This window comes from Coenobita brevimanus, chromosome 23, assembly GCF_032717465.1.
Source record: "Coenobita brevimanus isolate Jiangsu-jjx chromosome 23, ASM3271746v2, whole genome shotgun sequence".
Classification (NCBI taxonomy): Eukaryota; Metazoa; Arthropoda; class Malacostraca; order Decapoda; family Coenobitidae; genus Coenobita; species Coenobita brevimanus.
The window spans coordinates 71900788-71919617 of NC_136976.1; the positions used below are offsets into that span (position 1 = coordinate 71900788).

General features: G+C 39.3%; 2 protein-coding genes across 2 annotated transcripts in view; both read left to right on the plus strand.

The window, feature by feature from the left end:
* Positions 1-2513, plus strand: part of LOC145393024 (CD109 antigen-like) — a 150721-nt gene extending 148208 nt beyond the window's left edge. The window contains exon 28 of the mRNA XM_080267348.1: positions 2277-2513. Within this exon, the coding sequence (XP_080123474.1) occupies positions 2277-2393 (117 nt within the window). The 3' untranslated portion in view covers positions 2394-2513. The remainder of the gene's footprint in view (positions 1-2276) is intronic.
* A 5333-nt stretch (positions 2514-7846) lies between these two features.
* On the plus strand, positions 7847-17185 carry LOC145392790 (cyclin N-terminal domain-containing protein 1-like). The gene is made up of 6 exons (XM_080267078.1): positions 7847-7922; positions 11488-11668; positions 12223-12394; positions 13627-13737; positions 16075-16319; positions 16960-17185. The coding sequence occupies exons 1-6, from the start codon at positions 7847-7849 to the stop codon at positions 17183-17185; spliced, it is 1011 nt and encodes a 336-aa protein (XP_080123204.1).
* Positions 17186-18830: the final 1645 nt, after the last annotated feature.

Below are 18830 nucleotides of genomic sequence, written 5' to 3' on the forward strand. Positions count from 1 at the left end.
CTCTCTGACGAGGTTGTCCACGAATGTTTTGGAGGCATCAACTCCATGGTAGGTCTCAGGGTCGCCATGGTAGGTTCGGAACGTGTATCACTGCCACTGCAGGTCGTGTAGTAGAGCCAGATATTTGGGTAATGCACTTGCAGGTCCGTGGTTTACGACTTCTTTGACTCAGGCTGAACTGAGTAATTTTTTTGTTAGGATACTTTCACAGTCAGCATAGAGAACTAATGGATGATGAAGTTGTTTACATAGTTATTAGCTTAATTGTCGGACTGCCTAGTGGTTAAGCCCCCCTCTCCCCTACTTACTGGTGTTGGGTGGATGTTGAGTAGATATGTGCTTGTGTGTAAGTGTATGTGTGTGATGTACTGCTTGCACCCACCGACTGACTGACTGACTATGCTGTTGGCCACCCAGAGACCCCATTATAGCACAGTCATAACCTTGGGACGCTTTGCTGCATGTCTTGCTTAATCAGACGCCCAGCTATGTGATAATGTATTCGCCTGCGACTGTGTACTGTATATGTGTGTCTGTGTGTCTGTATGTGTTTATCTGTGTGTTTGTGTCTGCATCTGTGTTTGTGTCAGCATCTGTGTGTCTGTTTGTCTGTGTGTGAGTCTGTATGTTGCCAAAATATCTCTAAATCAAGTGAACAAATTGTATGAAAACTTTGTGGCCAGTATCTCGGGACATATGGCTTGTTTGCTAATAATTTGGCGAAACTGTTGTGATATGCCCACGATTGCCAGAGGAATTTCCAAGAAAATAATATCCTCTAATTTTTGGTTTTAGCGTGCCATTATTCACCATGTTCTATCGTATCCTCGAAGAAGTGAATGGCTATTTAAATGGTAACTATTAGAAATTCTTCAAAGGCGTGTTATACTCAGTGACCTTCAACATAATAACCTTGACTTTAGGCTTCTGAATGCTAGTGTGATATTTAACTTGGTAGGAGTAAACAACCATATCCTAAGCCTTTTATTATTATTATTATTATTATTATTATTATTATTATTTTGGAGAAGCTGCGATGATATGCCACCGATAGTCAGACGATTACTGATCTAATTTTTTAGTGATGGATTATTATTATTATTATTATTATTATTATTATTGTTGTTGTTGTAGTTGTTGTTGTACCTGTTATTATTATTATTATTATTATTATTATTATTAAGTCTCCCCTTTCTCGTATGTATTATCTAGCAGTACTTCCCTGGTTATCAGTTGTATCACACCTCTTGCTGCTGTTTTTCCTTGCCTCTTTCTCCTCACTATGCCTTGCCTCTCTCGTCTGTTTTTTTTTCTGTCACTTCGTTGTTTTTAAGGCTTTTTGTGTCTTACTGTTTTTTTTTATTTTTTTTTGTGTCTTAGTTTTGATGCTTGCTATGCCTTCCTGCGCTCTCTCTCTCTCTCTCTCTCTCTCTCTCTCTCTCTCTCTCTCTCTCTCTCTCTCTCTCTCACACACACACACACACACACACACACACACACACACACACACACACACACTACCCCCCCCAGACTCCTTCCCTGCCTCACACACCCTCACACTATCTCACACACACTCACCCTCTCTCATACTGCTCCATAGCAAGAAATAAGTAAATAAATAAAGGGATGAGTAAAGAGGAGATCCACTGTCATTTTCACAATAAAGTTCTTGAGTTCAATAAAATAAGAGACGTGACAGGGAAGAGGGCTGAATGTGTGTGTGTGTGTGTGTGTGTGTGTGTGTGTGTGTGTGTGTGTGTGTGAGAGAGAGAGAGAAAGAGAGAGAGAGAGAGAGAGAGAGAGAGAGAGAGAGTCATCTAACGTCAGCTAAAAAATAAAATACCCGAGTTGTGCCGAACGTGAGGGGATTTATTATTATTATTATTATTATTATTAATTGCCATTATTCATTATTATTATTGCACAAAATTCTGTTCTTTATTGGTGTGAAATATTGATCTAAGGAAACTTTCTAAAAAAAAAATCTTTGATATAATTCCTCGTATTGCCGTTCAGTATTTTCCCGCGTGTGTTTTGTCTTTTTCAGTGTCGAAATACTTGACATAAATTTGCGTAAATATTCATGTGTCTTGTGCAGAAATAAACGAGGACGTGAAAGGTGTTAAAAAAGGAAGATTGTGTGGGTGTAAGTGTATGAGGTGGGGAAGTTAGAGTGTGGGTGTGTATTAATTTGTTTGTTTATTTGTGTATTTATTTATTCATGTTTGTTTTTATGTATTGATGAAGTATTAATGTTTTTTTTTTTTTTTTTCCAGTGTTCGTACTGCCCCTTCTACAGCAGCGCCCCGCCCCCCTTGGCCCCCTCCCTGCTGCTGCTGCTCTCACTCCTGCTGCCCATCTTCTCCATCACAGCAGGGGGCGTGGCGTGCTGACCCAACCTCACCACACTTGACCTCCTCTACATTCCCTCGCCGCACATCACACCAACTAGCTAACTTCTAACCTCACGTAACACCGCACCTGACCTCAGCTGACCTCTGACCTGACTCCTTCTGTCCACCCCCTGACCTGACCTAACCTGACCCCAACAGTACCAGTTCACGGTTCAGTTATCATTCCTCTTCTTTGTGATAGAAGGTATTATAGTAGTGGAAGAGGAGAGAGAGAGAGAGAGAGAGAGAGAGAGAGAGAGACCCACATAGCTTATTCAACCATGACGCTGAGCGACGTATTTCAGGTGACCTAGGAGACTTCGTGACAGTGGCTCCTTGGCGATTTATTTTACATATTACGCCTTTTTATTATGTTGTACGTTAGTGAGGCAAACTGATACTAAAAACACATAAATAATATAAAGGAGAATACCAGGATTTAATACCATAATAAATCACTAAGAAAAATGTGTTACGAACGCTCCTATACCACCTAAAATACCACCCCTGTACACATGCTTTTAACCCTTTCACTGCGAAGATCTAATTAATTCAAAATATAATATGACCTATGAAGAATAAAATAAGCAGAACACGTCTTGGTACCGAAGAGGAAAAGCTGCCTTCACGCCAAAAAAAAAAAAAAAAAAGTCAAAGAAAAAAAAACGAAAAAGGAAAAACTAGGGTGCATTATTAAAACTGGGGGCAGGAATGTGTGGACAGACCCCCTTCTTTTTGTTTACGCAGGAACATCTCTAGAGCCGTAAGGTTGCATATTCACGAGGTCTGTGTGGCACATAAAAAAAAAAAGAAGAAAATGTTACCGTGTTCGTGCCTTGGAGATCTCAGGAAAAGGCAACATTTTATATCCCATAGGCAGCTTTATGAAAATCATATCGTCATACTAAAGAAAAGAAAGAATACAGTACACCTTCTGAAGATAACGCTGGAGCTCGCACATTTTGATGCAGAATACTTTAGCGAAGGACCTTCCTACACGCAGTATTTTACTCTTTGGTTTTCTGTGCTTTTTTTTAGTAGTTCATTGATCTGTCCATTATATGGGCTAAGGGAACATAGTATGGCCCAGTCAGTCAGTCACACCTAAGGATTTTCCCAGACAGGGTGGTATAGTTCAGCAGTCCCTTATATGGTAATTCGCTTGAACTCCCCAAGGATTTTCACCATAGCAAAGTGTTTTACTCTGGTGATGTTCCATGGGTGCTTTAGTGTAGCTCCCTAAGAATTTTCACAGAGGTGCTCCACTCTAGTGAAACCTCTAATGGTGCTTCAATTTAGCGAAGGCCCGTATGGTTCCACGTCCGTATAGTACCGGTACTTCTGTACTGGTCATTTCTCTTGGGATGTGATAATAATAGTACTACACCATGTCAGTATCTTTTTTTTAATGCAAGGAAGAAGGAACCCAAAGCTTGAAGCTGCAAAATTATTGGTCACCACTGTCTGTAATGTAGGATGTAAGTTAAACACATCTAACAGTTAAGGCTAATTTATGTTATTAGTTACAACGTATGGTGGTGGAGCGCGCGTCAAATCAGTGGCGCAGCATGGGAATAACAGCACTTAACACTGTTCAGTGGACTGTCTGTTTAATGTTTACATGAAACTGCCACACCGCCGTTACAGATCATCGTGTGATAAACTGCTGGACACAAGGGCCATGACTTCCAGCGGCATATGGCCAAGTTGTTGCGGCGCCAAAATGTTTAAATAGATGAGGTGACGACGTGACAGAGACTCCTTGTTGTGTTCTCTGGCCGCCGGGATGATAATGAGGACGTAACGAGAAAATGAACTGTGAGATGAACAATGAGGTGTCTGTGTGGTAGGGCAGAGACTCTTGTAGGCAGCCGAGAATGGTTATTGCAGGGTTTTGAACATTTACTCCAACATTGATCATACAGGTGTTCCATTGTTCACCATCAGAAATTAGGGGTATTAGGGGTTAGTTTACACCTTGGCACTCTTAAGCATTAGTGATACGGACCAAACTCATAACGAAGCTTTTGTTGTACAGGCAACCTAAAGGGAGATAGTCTGTAATCTCACTATTACAAAAGGTTGCCCCTAAACATAAATGAATTAATAAATACATAAAGAAACGTTATCGTACTGAAAGGGTATTAAATAACTCTTGCATTAATATTAAAACGACCCTTTTTCTTTGTTTTATATGCTGCCTTTTTTTCTTTTTTTCTTTTCTAGTGGTGCTTGGATATATTTTGGGGGAAATTATTGCTGTATATAAACCCTTAGGTTAAGACTTAATATTAACCTGTAGAATGAGAGACCTAGAGTGAATGAAATAATCTGGGTGTTGCTCTGTGAAGGATGTTTTTCGTCAGAGGGTTAAGGTGTTATTTGGCAACTAACCGACCTAGATTTTGTTGCGAGTTGTTTGTTTACGAGTGTTGACTTATTTTTGTCGAGATCAGTATTTACGACGTCTTTTATGTGTGCGTGTGTATGTGAGAGAGAGAGAGAGAGAGAGAGACTAAACGAGTTGCAGATTATAGTCCCAATTAACCGCTTCAGTCAGTTAACGGCTACTTTTGGTAATTTATTCTTGCTCTTACGAGGCGATTTTGTTCAATTTAGGAGAGCAGTCTAACAGTGGAGGGGATAATGAAGGCTGTATCCAACCCTTGCAGTTCAAAAAAAAAAAAATCTTTCTGTACAAGGATAAAACTGTCTGAAGGTACGGTAGCAAGAAGATGGATTAAGGCTTGCCAACATTCCAAAGGCGGTGCAAGATGGTCTCCACATAAAAAAAGAAGCAAACTATGGCACTGAAAGATGATCGTCCCACCTCTTCGCAATAAATTGGTACATTCGGCGGATTCGTGTTGCCACATTTCATTAGATGTGTTTTTGTATGGTTGGACCTTCAACCACATAAAGTCCTGTTCAAGATATATATATATATATATATATATATATATATATATATATATATATATACTGTATATATATATATATATATATATATATATATATATATATATATATATGTCCAAGGATAATTGTACCAAGTTAGAAGTGAACTGATGAAGAAAAACAGGAGTGGCACCAAATTGAAAAAAAAAAAAATGTGTTGATAAGAGAATGAAGCAAGAAACTGAGAAGTTGAGCAAATATAGTTTGACAGTGTGGAGACCATTTAAATACGTCATCGGACTGAAGAGATTAAGACGATAGGTTAAGTGTAAGGAAGAACCGCGTATTAGTAATAAGTAATGTTTATAAAGTTTATACTGTATATGTAGAGTTGTATTAATAAATCGTAACGGGTTCTGGAGTTTTATTACTTACCTATAGCCACTATGCTTTGTCCATTTTAACAGCCTAAAACTGACGTCTGTCCATCTTTAATGCTGACCTGTAAAATGATATTAACTCAAGAATATAATGCTAGTCACATGGCAATGCCATGGAAAGGATGTAGTGCCGTAGTATTGAAGTTTTTACCTTAGAATACGATGGTTGTCAGGAAAAAGTGCTATGGAGAGGAGGTAAACTAGCAGCATTGTATTATTCAGTTTTTAAACTAGGGTAATATGCTGCACAAGGATGAAAATCACCGTCAAGGTAATGTGGACGAACTAGTCACGAAGCGCCACAAGCTGGTTGTAGAATTTTACTGGGCTGGGCTGACTAGTTTAACGATAATGACAATGTGTCCATAGAAAGAGAAAGTTTAAGTGTATGTACTACTATGAAAGTTCAGAATAAAAGGATGGGTCATATCTACCACTCTGTCGCAGTGGTACACAAGCCCGTTCACAAGAGGAGGAAGAGATAATGAAGATGATAATGATGATAAAGAAGAGGCGGCTTACAATTAGTGCCTATCAACATCACCAAGGTCATTAAGGCAGACAGTGTATTTACCAAGCCAGTCTCCCATCAGAATACGAACCTAAACAATTGAAATTTCATGTAGTTTCCCATCCATGTAGAATCCTAGTTGCACTTCTGGGTCAACAAGGACATAGAGGAAATAGACATTGTTAAAGAGTCGGATCGGCCAGCTGAACAAAATCGTCTGCAAGTAGTAAGAGAGAAAAAAAAAAAAAAAGTCTCCGGCTTGTTGGTGTCAAAATTAAGTCGCTCGTAGTGAGTTTGCTACCTCGGATGTGTTAACCCTTTCTGACCGGAAACATTATTAATCTTTTCTTGCTACCACCAGGCAATTTCATTCAGCTTGAGGAAGATGTTTTGAAGTGAAGGGATTAATGGAGGCTATCTACTCCCTACAGTACGAAACGTCTCTACTTTGTTCCTATAAAAGGCTGTAGAATTTGTAATTTAATCGGGTGAAATTCTTATATAACTTGAAATCAGAATAATGTTGAGGCAGGCTATCCAGACTGTATCATGGTGAAGACACGATAATCAAAATAAATCTGACAAGAACCAGCCTTTACAGCTAATTCAACCCCACTGGGAATGAACCCTAGAAGCTTCGAACCATTTCAGTCACCATTTAACCTCGAGCAAGGGAGTACGCAGGGACAGACAGGTAACTGAGTACTGAAGACAGTTTGTTATGGAATGGAATTAGTTTTCCGGTTGTGCTGAGTCACTGAAAGGTAAGTAGTTAAGAATTATGGACTCTAAAATCAATAAACTAGGAATACTAAATCATCATGGTGTCATAAAGTTATAACGTCTATAGTTTAGTCTGCTTCATTGGTTTCCTCTATGTCCACCGTAACTTCCAATGATTGATCATCTTCATTTTTGTGTGTAACTTGTCTGATAGGACAGAATCTCTCTCTCTCTCTCTCTCTCTCTCTCTCTCTCTCTCTCTCTCTCGTATTATCATTCCGTAAGCCCACACATAGGTTATCCTAAATATCACGCATTGCTATAACCAGTAGCTTACTTTGTAGGCTGCTATATGCAGTACCTCATTCCTTGTTGGAAAAAAAAAAAATCACAACAAACTAGAGTCGCCCACGTATACCTCTTACAGAAAGAACAAAAACAGGATTATTTTGCATTCTTAATCCTTGCCCAGCCTGAAAGTAAGTTTTGATCACTGAGGTCTTGGTTGTATACAACTAAAGTTTTTACAAGAATGAGTGGAGGGATGGGGGCTACAAAACGTGTTAGGAGAGGATTTTGTGATTCCTCAGGGCTCACAAGGATGTAGTAACTTTAGCAATTTATTTTCCACGTTATCTTTATCTTCTGCATGCTGCTTATATATTTTTATAGGTTGCATAAATATCAAGCAAGAGTATTAACCATTTCGATCCGGTGATGTATTTATAATGACGGAAGGGAGGCTGGCATCGTGTAGGAAGCAGAGCTGGGTAATGGTGAGTCGACAGGCCAAAAAAGTTGAAATACAACGAGTACTTACCAGTACTCTGCTGTATGTATCGCATGTAGTGAACGATATTCGTGCTGTTTGAGAGTCAAGAATGGATCGACGTCAGAAAACCACGTGCGCCTATTTTAATCTGCCACAAAGTGAACTTTGGACAGAGGAGGATTTGAGTAAGTACAGTACTTCTACCATTGTAGGTATACTTAGAAAACGTGGGTATAGTAATTTTCATTTCAGTTTCTGGCCTTCAGTAGGCTCTCCTCATTGGGGAGAAGAGATATAGTGAGAGAAGGGGAGAGGAGTAATTTGGAGAGAGGGAAGCTTGATGATGGAGAATGGGGTGGCATAGTGGCAACCTTTTAACAGGAGTATTGCGCCAGTCGATAGGGCAAAGCACCACGTATTCTCATGCACTTAAGGAAAGTAATTTTAGTACAGAATGCAGTACAGACAACTGCTTGTTGATATTACAAAACTTGAAAAACAAAGTTTACCAACTTAACGGGTATTTAAGGACTGCCTGGACACCTTGTTTTCTGATGATCACGTCACTCACCAAACTTTTTACAGGTAATCCTTAAGGAGTCAGATGACAACCTTATTTTGCAGTTTTATTATTTACGCTAACGTAACCAAACCAATTTTATGCAAACCTAACAAGTTTTGTGCTAACTTAACCTAACCCATCCCATATGTAACCATATTTTCCTTGTTAACTGATGGATCCTCATCGTACTCCAAAATGCACATCAATACACTTTATAAAGTCGTTGAATCAGTTCAAAGAGAGGAAAAAATTATTGTTAGTTTTTAAGAGGTGGTCCTATGTCTTGTTAAAGATTACCACCCACGCGAGCTTTTCTATGCCTGGACAAAAGGGTTGGGTTGCCTTTCATTGTGTATTTAGAAGTGGTGTGGGACACTTTTCTATACAGAAAACAAATTTGGCCAGTTTTCTGTAGAGGAAAGACACAGGTTGCTTTTCTGTGTAGAAAACTGACCCAGGTCGCTTTTAGTTGCGTATCAAAAACTGATCCTTCTTCTTTTTTTTTTTTTTTTTTAAATAGAAAACATGACCTGGGCCACTTTTATGTGTCTGTTGAAAAGTGATCAGGGTCACTATTCTATACCTAAAGAAAACTGACCCAGGTTGATTTTCTGTGGTTACAGAAAAGTCTGGGTCACTTACCTGTGTCTGAAGAAAAGTTACCTGGGGTGGTTTTCCGTACCTATAGAAAAGTAACGAGTTGCATTTCTGTACCTGTGTCTGTTCTTATTTACAATTTCTTTGATCCTTCCTCATACTTTTTGTTACACTTCTTTCGACATCAGGTGACATCAAGTGACAAGCCAAAGGGCTTCCAGTAACCCAGGGAACCATTTACAATGCTAAGTGGTAGTATAACCAAGTCATATGGTGATGTGGAGCCTAATATGGTACCCCAGGTAACTGGATGGGGATGCAAATAGCCATCAAGGAACCAGACCACACTAATCCCCATGCTGATTTCGTGCCAGCAGTTGATAGGTTTACTCAACCAGACAGACCAGGGTTACACAACTTATGGACCCTGTTGAAAGGATGAAAATCAAGAATGTGAACAGAGCAGATGTAGTGAGAGGAACATAAGGAATTACACTGAGACACAAACACACAAATGAGGAGTAATTGACCATTGTGGTGTTAATGTGGATATCTATCTGTCCATTTGACTCTGAGTTATTTGTTTTACAGGGAGGGGCACTAACCCTCCACCAACCCACTTGACACGTAGGGAGCACGTATGGTTTGGTTATATGGTTACCATGCAGCGTTGTAAATGGTTTGTTGGCCTACAGGAAACCATTTGGCTTGTCACTCAATGTAAAGCCACCTGTAACGGAAAGAAAAGCATTAAGTAGTGACAGGAAATATGGGAGAAATAGGAAGAGAGGAGGGCAGGCACAGAAAAAGAATGATAAAAGCTAAGGAAGAAGTAGGCAGCACTACATCATGTGAGTGGATGATGGTCACTAGAAGATATTAAGAGAAATACTCCTGGATGGTTTGGCCATGTGAAGAGTGTGGGGATTGACTGACCTGACTTGGAAAATTTGAGAGAGGTGGAGGGCAAGAGGGAGGGGAGTTTGAAGATGAAGTGGGGGGATGGGGTGCAGCAGCATAGCCAGAAGGGTGGCCAGGGTGGCCCTGGGCACCCCATTTTAAAAATTCTAGCTTAGCCACAGCTCTCATGTTCACTTCATCCTTTTGCAGTTTGTTTTACACAATATAATAAATAGAACAAGACAGTATCTGAGGGAGGGAACATGTTTTGCAATAGCTGTCATTATCATGGCCAGCACTGTACAGTATTGTACATTAATCAGTGTTTCATTAACTGCATTACACTCGCATTCACTAAATGTCATTGCACCCCCACTCAGTAGTCATCATATCCATATCATTGCAGTGCTATAATGTTGAAATTATAAACAAGTCAGTACTTTTCTTTCACTTTTGAGACCTGCTAGGAGAGATAATAAAAGTCAAAATATACAGTATTTCAGGGTTGGCAAAAACCAGTGGTTAAAAAAAAAAATAAAAAAAACTTTGTTTTGGGGGGTTTCAGTTTAATGTCATTCATTTTTATTCCAGCAGTTCTACCCCTGTATATATCAGTTTGACATGCAGTTACTCATAGATGTAATATAAAGAAGAATTCAGCAAGCTTTAATAATTTAATTTCCATAGGTACATAAAAAAGTGAAAGTACAGTACCTGATTAATTGGATGAGTCAGTTGACTACAGGTTTTTCTGTAGGCCTGTTAGTTTGGTGGGTGATTGTTTTTTTCTAATTTTTTATTTCCTAAAATACTCTGCAGTATTAAGATATCTCTCAGTGCTTGTTCTCAGTATACTATATATTTATTAATTAAATGTGTTGCATTCTATTATAATGTATACCAGTATTTTTTTCTGTTAACAAGGCTAGGAAGTGTTTCTTCAAAACAAATTAGCCATAGTTTACTTAAAGGATTAATAATTTTTTCCATTTACATTCTCTGATGTACCATGAATATGTTTTTGGCTTGAACATTACCGTAATTAAACATTTTCTGTTCACCTGACTGTTGTTAATCCTGGTACAGTATTAGGAATATGACTGTAGCTACAGTACATAATTAAAAACCAAAGTAATTCATAAAAAATAACAAAATATATCCAAGAATAAAAGGACTGGTCATTTTTTTTTTTTTTTGGTAGTTTAAACCATTGGTGTAAAGCAGCCAACTCTGTGGTATTATGTGGCTATCACTGAAGAAGTACCATAGCTCAATAAATGCCTCATTTAAAGTGTAATATCTATGAAAGTTTGTTGTTTGAAAGGTCACAAATAGGGGAGCAACAGTACAGTGCTGTACACCTAAAATCTGTGGATTCATGATTCACTCAATCAATCACATGTTTACAGCCAGCACTTTTAATCCATGTTTTGAATTCATATTAATATGGATTCATGCCTGAGAGTTTTTGCTGCTGCCCATCAGGCATCCTTTAGCATGAATTTGCTAGCATCATACCAAGCATCATCCCCAGTCCATATTCTAGTCTTGGTGATGCTTATTTTCAGTCACAAACATGATAATGAATTCCTACACCCTGAAACATAACATCAGATTTTAGATTTGCTGAGACATCCTCTTAATTGCTACTTTGGTCATTATCTGCATCCTTAAGTGTGATAATGTTGCAGGGGCTCAGATTCAAGACTTAATGAAGACCTTGGAGGCTGAAAATGAACGTGAAAAAAGGGAGGTACACCAAGCTCAGCTGCTGCTTGATGTTACTTCTGCCATGACAGTCATATGGCATGTGGCTGAGTCATTCTCTCTCTCACACCATGTTAGGTACATTGCCCTCGACATCTTCCAGAGGTAAGCACATAGAGGGAAATAGGTGAGAAGATATGGAGGGTGGTGGGTGGGACTTGAGGTGCAGTAAAAGTCCCTGTTAAGTCACCATTTTTGACTTTATGTCCAAAGTAAATTAACTGCAGAAAAAATGTGTATTGAAGTTCCAGTGCCATCTTTGCAGCTGATATGCCAGTTTCATCCAGATTACAGTACCAGTAGGAAACTTTCAGAATGCTGAATCATGAAGTGGATCATTTGGAAGTCATTTACTGCTTACAGTGCTTTTCTCATCCATTATGCATATTTACTTCTGTGTCAATCCATGAGACTACATAGTGGCATATATCACTGAAAAGTAAACCCTCATATATAAAGGACTAATTGGGTGGACATGAAGTCCTTACTTTCTGGGCCCTACCTCACCCCATCCTTAGTGGGAGAAAGAAGTGAAGATGATGATGAAGAGGATGTTAATGATGATGATGATGATTTGAGGATTATAATGATTAAGGATGAGGATGATTGATGGTGATGGTCATAATGCTGATGATGATTAATGATGGTGGCTTTATTAGGTACATGATGGAACACATGGAGAGCCTACTGGATCATGTGATGCTGACAACTGATGAGGGTCGCAAGAGGGAACGGCTGGTGAAGGCAGTGCAGAGGAAGGTACGGGACCAGGCACCACTACGGGCTGTCACCTGTGTCATGATAGCATCCAAACTCGTCTCACACAAACAGGTCAGTATACGATGATTCCTCATTTAACAGGGTAACAATTTACCTTTGTAGACTCAGATGTACAGAAATTACAATACTGTAATTTGATGAATATGTAGTGCATCCTTGAATACAAGGCCTAGAGGTGGGGCTAAGATTGTGATTGAAGAGTTAAGAGGAAGGGTGGGGCTTGAATGTACAGTATTGGCATTGTGATGAAGAGGGGTTAATTGGAATGGTTTGAGCATATTGAGAGGATCGAGGATGACAGTTGGGTGCAGAGGGTGAGATGTGTGAACATCAGGGGTAGGGTTGCAAGAGGCAGACCGAAAAAGACCTGGCATGAGATCAAAGACCGTGACCTCAGGGATAAGGGGCTGAATAGGGAGGCTGCCAGAGATTGAGCAGCATGGAGAGCCACCATTAGGTGACCAAGGCCAATGCATGCAAGCATGTTGGAGCCTTCATCAATGATACGATGTGAATTTAACTTAACACATTTGTCACTATATTTTGTATTTGGGACGGGTGGGCTGAGAGGGTGATACATGGTGGGAAAGGGTGGAATGAATATATCCTCAGAAGTTGTGTGTTGTATGAGGGAAAGCATTGGTGGTGTAAAAACTAAACCCCACAGATTCTCATATTAATGGGGAGGAAATGAGTGAAAAAAGGGCAAAGTGGGTTGGGAAGTTTTCCTTGGAAGCCGTCAGTATTCCATATAACTTCATTCTAGTTTGGAATGCTGCTTTCCCAGATGAATTATTCTGTAATGTTTAGCAAAGAATATTAAGCTTCCTAGATGCATTTATTCTTTCACAGCATTTTGCCTAACTGATTTTGTTACCGGTATAAACCAGTAGCCTTCGTAGCAGACTGATTAGAGTTTGTAAAATCATGAATATTCTTTTTTGCAACTATTCCCTTCATGGCCTAGAGGATTTTGAATGCATAAAGTGTTAGGTGATGTACTGTATACATTTCCATTTGTGACCCTGTATTGATACTACTGATACCAGTTCCTAGGACATCAAGGTTGAGAAACATCAGCTGCCTTACTAACTTATTTTTTAACATTTCCTGTAACTTACACTTGAATTAATAGCATATTCCCAGGTTTCTGTGAACTGAGTCCCAATTTTGCATGATGTTTCATGTGTATCTTACCAGTTATTCCTTGATACATCTGGACATGATGGGATACAATTGCTTCTGTCTTACTGCTGAAAACCAGTCATTCCTCACCCTCACAGAGCATGACCCTGAACATGAGCCAGAAAAGCCTGAAGGCAATGAAGCTGCCAGTGAGCACTCAGACTATAGCTCAGTCTGAGAGGAATATCCTGGAACAGCTGCAGTCAAGGGTGAGGGAAGTTCCATGTTCATCATACTGTACCCTTAGCTATGTACATATGTGTGTGTGTGTGTGTGTGTGTGTGTGTGTGTGTGTGTGTGTGTGTACATAATATGACTGGTATATTATACTATCCTTATCATGTTTTTCCACTAAGCAACTGGGATGAATATGAACCTGAAATAGGAAAGAGAAAACATAAATGTAGGAAAACTATCAACAGTGTACTAGTGAAGTGGGCCATATATTCAAACCTTTGAAATCTTGGCTCCACTCACAGACAGTAACCTGTAACTTACAGTAACCATCTGCTGGATGCCTTTGTTCTTTTGGATGTACTTTACAAACATTGTTGGGATAAAATCATTCCACTATCAGTACCCTTGACAAGCTGCAGACCTCATATTGAAGGTCTCCATGAGCCAAGCTGCAAGCTTCATATGGAGTACAGTTTATATTGGTTATAAAACAGTGACCCAGGGCTGGTAAACTACCTTACAAAGAATCAGTCCAGCAGAAGTTAAAAAAGGAATGCAGACTGCAACTCCTGTCATTTGCATTTTCATACTGGACATAGTTTTAAGCCATACACTTCATCATTATGTCACCATATCCAACCATCTTACTGGCTTTCCATGCCTCCCACTACCTTCCGACTGACTCACATATATTGTTTTCACCCCTCTGTTCCTATCTATTCTGTGTCTAATCATACCATCTAAGTACTCTCTTCTACCTTCCAATCAGTAGACTTCCTCATCCAGCATCTTTCACAGATATGTTAGATATTTATCTTAATATCTCCAACCTCTGCAACTCGGGTACATTCCTGAACAGTCCCAGCTCCATTGTCTTTTTGGCCTTCAGCCTCGCTCCATGCCAAATACTGATATGGATATATTAGTATGGGCACCACAGCACCATTCATACAGTCCTCTTACAACCTCCATATTTAATCCTGTTTTGTATCAAAGTCTTCATAGCTTTGCCAGCTTATCTGATTTCAGCAACTTAATTCTGCATTTCCATTTCACATTTACCTCTCGTTACTAACACCATCCTGACATAATTAAACTCTTCCACCATTTGAAGTCTTCCTTTTCTTAGGTGCCATATTCTTTCTCTGCACACCACCAAAAGCAGGGTTGTTTACCACTGCCCTGCTCTCATCTTTCCCATTCATGAGCTTTGAAAAATATCATTTTTGTCTGCTCCATGTTTGGCTTCCTTCATACTATGCTTTCACTTTCATTCCTCACTTTTCTCCACCCTCATTCCTACAGTGTTGTGCCGTTCTCCATAAGAGTTTTCTGTCATTAGAGTAGCTAATACATTATTAATTTCTGTTCATAGTTCATCATTTTTGTTCTACATGCTTCTTACTCAATATCCCCTCCATTCATTAGAAATTCCTTTCTTGCATCCACACCATTTTTTTTTTTCCTCTTCGTTTAGCCTCGACATCCCACTTACAGTTTTTTTCTTTCTTTCCCCACACTAGTCTCTGGTTTTGCAACACCACACACAGCTTCAGAGTTTTTGACCAGACACTCCTTATATGCATTCTGCAGACATGCCAAATTCTTCTGCACCCACATTGTTGACCCTGACTCATCCACAGCTTTGGCTCATTCACACACCATTGCTCTGTTTCTCAACTCCTCCACCTTGTCTTTCGCTTTTAGAAATTAACAAAAGAAAATCCAAGTCATAGTATATTTTTACCATGTACCAGGTAGATTTTTTATGGGCATCCAATTCTGAAACTGAACACTTAAAAATTCTTTAAACTACCTCAGAATATCAAATATTTAGCACTACTGTACTTTGTTATTGTCAGAACTTGGTCAGGATATCAAATACAGTATCAGATGTGCTCATGAATTTTATCAGTTCCTTTAACAAGGAGCTCTGAAGATTATTGTTAAGCTTCTCCTGGGCCATAGTACTTTTAACAGATAGTGTACCTGGGCCGTAGTACTTTTAACAGATAGTGTGCCCAACCACTGACTGCTGTATTTACCACCGGAGTATTTTTATTATTAACCAGGTTTTTTGAGCTTAGGAAAGATCTTTTATAATGGAGGGGTAAGACATAATCTCCATTAATCCATATATATATATATATATATATATATATATATATATACAGTATATGTATATATATTTATTTATTTACTGTATTTATTTATTTATTTACTTTTTTGGCAGTGGGCGATTTTGTTTAATTTAGGTTTTGGAATGGTTGGACAGTGTCCTTAACTGCTGTGTATATGACACTGTTTTCTGCTTAGATTGACTATTCTTCATTGATTAAAGCTATTGATTAACTGTTCCTCCTCTGCAGTGCTGCCGACGGAGCTCGTTGGCAGTGTATGTTGATGTAGTGACATGGGCGGGTTGCCTGGGTGATGGAGACCTGAGTGGAGTTTGCAAGGGTTTAAGGAGGAGCAAGGTGATGCCCGTGGAGGCAGAACATGTGCTTCAGGTGGCCCTGGACCTCCTGGACATGGTACAACTTTTCCACCATGAAGTCTACCTTGACCTGTACACCACACTAACTGGCCTTCCCTCCATAGTGGAACATCACAGGTATTACACAAAGCATTACAGTAGGTGCAAGTTGTTCCATTCAAGATAAGATGTAGGGAAAGAGGTGAAGCAGTGTGTGTGTGTGTGTGTGTGTGTGTGTGTGTGTCTGTGTGTTTATTTGTTTGTTTGTTTTAGTAACATAGACCCTATATCAGTACTTGATGTTTTTGTAACTTCACTGCACTTGAACATGAAGTTCCAGTTGATTATTGCTTGTCCAGCTTAACTTGGCAGAATTTGTTATATATTTCCCATAGATCAGTGGCAAAATAAGACACTACTTTGGCTCAACATCCTTCCATAACATTTCTTCATTGCCAGCATTATATTCTAATGTTAAGTTCTTATTGCAGCTAAGCATTCATGAAGGAGATATGGTAATTTTAGGCCAATTTAAATTGGGCAGGGTATAATGTCACTAAATTAAGCCTCTAAAATGTTTCAATCATCCTCCACTAACTTCAGTGAAAGGTGAAGATGAGGGAAGTTTGTGCTTTGTGATTGATTACTGTATGTTCACATGTGGTGGTGCCACTTGCAGAATAAAATACATAGAACCACAAGAGCATTAGTTATATTTTATTACTGGTATATGCAGTAATGTGCCAAACTTCATTGTCTCCCTTTACTTCGCCTTCAGGGCAGCCTTCTCACACGTAATGGCTGACCGGCTATTGTTAGCAGCGTCGGTGGTGGCTGCTGCAGCTCTTGTGGTGGGTGGTGAGGCTAGCTGTGCTGCCATGGTGGCCTCCATCACACATCACACCACCGCTGTCTCACCCAGGGATGTGCTTACCCTTACATCCTGTATCTCAAATGCTGCTGGACTGCCTTTCCATCCCATGGCACTCCTAGTTCATCTATAGTCACCTGCCAGTTTGCTGTTGTATCCCCTGACACTCCTAGCTCATCCATACTACCCCTGTCATTTTGCTGCTGCATCCCCTAACACTCATAGTATATAGTTAGTCTCCCTGCCAATCTGTTTCAACATACCCTGGCATCCCTACCGTATTCTTAGTACCCTGCGACACATCACATCCCGTGACATTCATAGCCCATCTTTAGTGTGGCACTCAGACTCTCTCTCTCTCTCTCTCTCTCTCTCTCTCTCTCTCTCTCTCTCTCTCTCTCTCTCTCTCTCTCTCTCTCTCCCACACACACACACACACACACACACACTCTTAACCTTTGACACCTGTATTGGGCCCCAAACTCCATTTTTTCCATAACATTCCTTGCATATTTTAATTTCAAATCCATGAATCTGCAAGATACTTATGTGTCAGTACTCTTTTTGAATACATAGTAAGTGAACAGTGTAATCCTTCTGCATGAAGTTCAGCATATCTCAGAAGCACCTGGAATTGATTAATTATTATTTTAAATATCTATGCAGGAAACGTATGGCCAGTACACCTGATTTGCCCTTTGTTTTCACTATAATTCTGCTTTGATTTATTGTGTACTCTTTTGGTATGAAATCTTTTTATAAATTTCCAGCTTATTTAAGTTCTTAATATTCTGTGTCTAATTTGATCATTTACCTTTTCATTTCAACACTTTTCATTAATACTGTAATTAGCTTAGATAATTTACCATCTCAGGTTAGATTTTTTTTTATTGATAATTGGTGTATTATTTGGTAATTTACTCATTTAAGTACTTGGGTAGTGTGATTAGTAAGGATGGAAGTTTGGAGGATGAAGTGCTTGAAAGGGAACAACAGGGAAGAAAGGTTGCTGGTTCGTTGAAAGCAGTGATAAGAAATAGGGAAATGATCATGGAAGTAAAAAAGTCACTGCATGATAGTATTGTAATACCAACTCTAACATATAGAAGTGAAGCTTGGACCTTCTTGGAAGGACACAAGTCAAGACTGAGAGCATTGGAAATGAGTTATCTGAGAGGAGCGTGTGGAGTTACATGGAGAGTCAGACTGACAAATGAGGAAGTGAAGGAGCGTTATGATGTGGATGTGGATGTGATAGAAAGCATTAGGAGAAATACTGAGGTGGTGTGGCCATATGTAGAGAATTGAGAGCAAGAGATGGACTGAGAGTTTATGTGAGTGAGGTGGAGAGGGGAGGAGACCAAGGATGAGATGGAGGGATGGAGTGGAGAGGTATATGAGAGAGGGGTGTGAGCTGGGAGGGCAGCGAAATGGCAGAGGACAGGGTGACATGGAGGCGATTTGTTTGTGGCCACCCCTTGTGGGATAAAGGCATCTGGATATAGATAGATAGATAGAGTATAATTTTGATAACTCGCCTTCTCATTTCAATAGTTTTCTGATAATTTACCACCAGATATTAATGTTTCATTAGTTTCATCAATAATTGGTTTATTTTGATACTTTGCTTTCTAGTATTAATAAGTTTCATTAACAACTGGTGTTTAATTCTGACAATTTAGTTTAATTTTCAAAAGTTTCATTAATAATTTGTGTCTTCTATTATTAACACTTAAATATTTGGTGCCCAGTTATCACTGTACTTTCAATTTCTAACA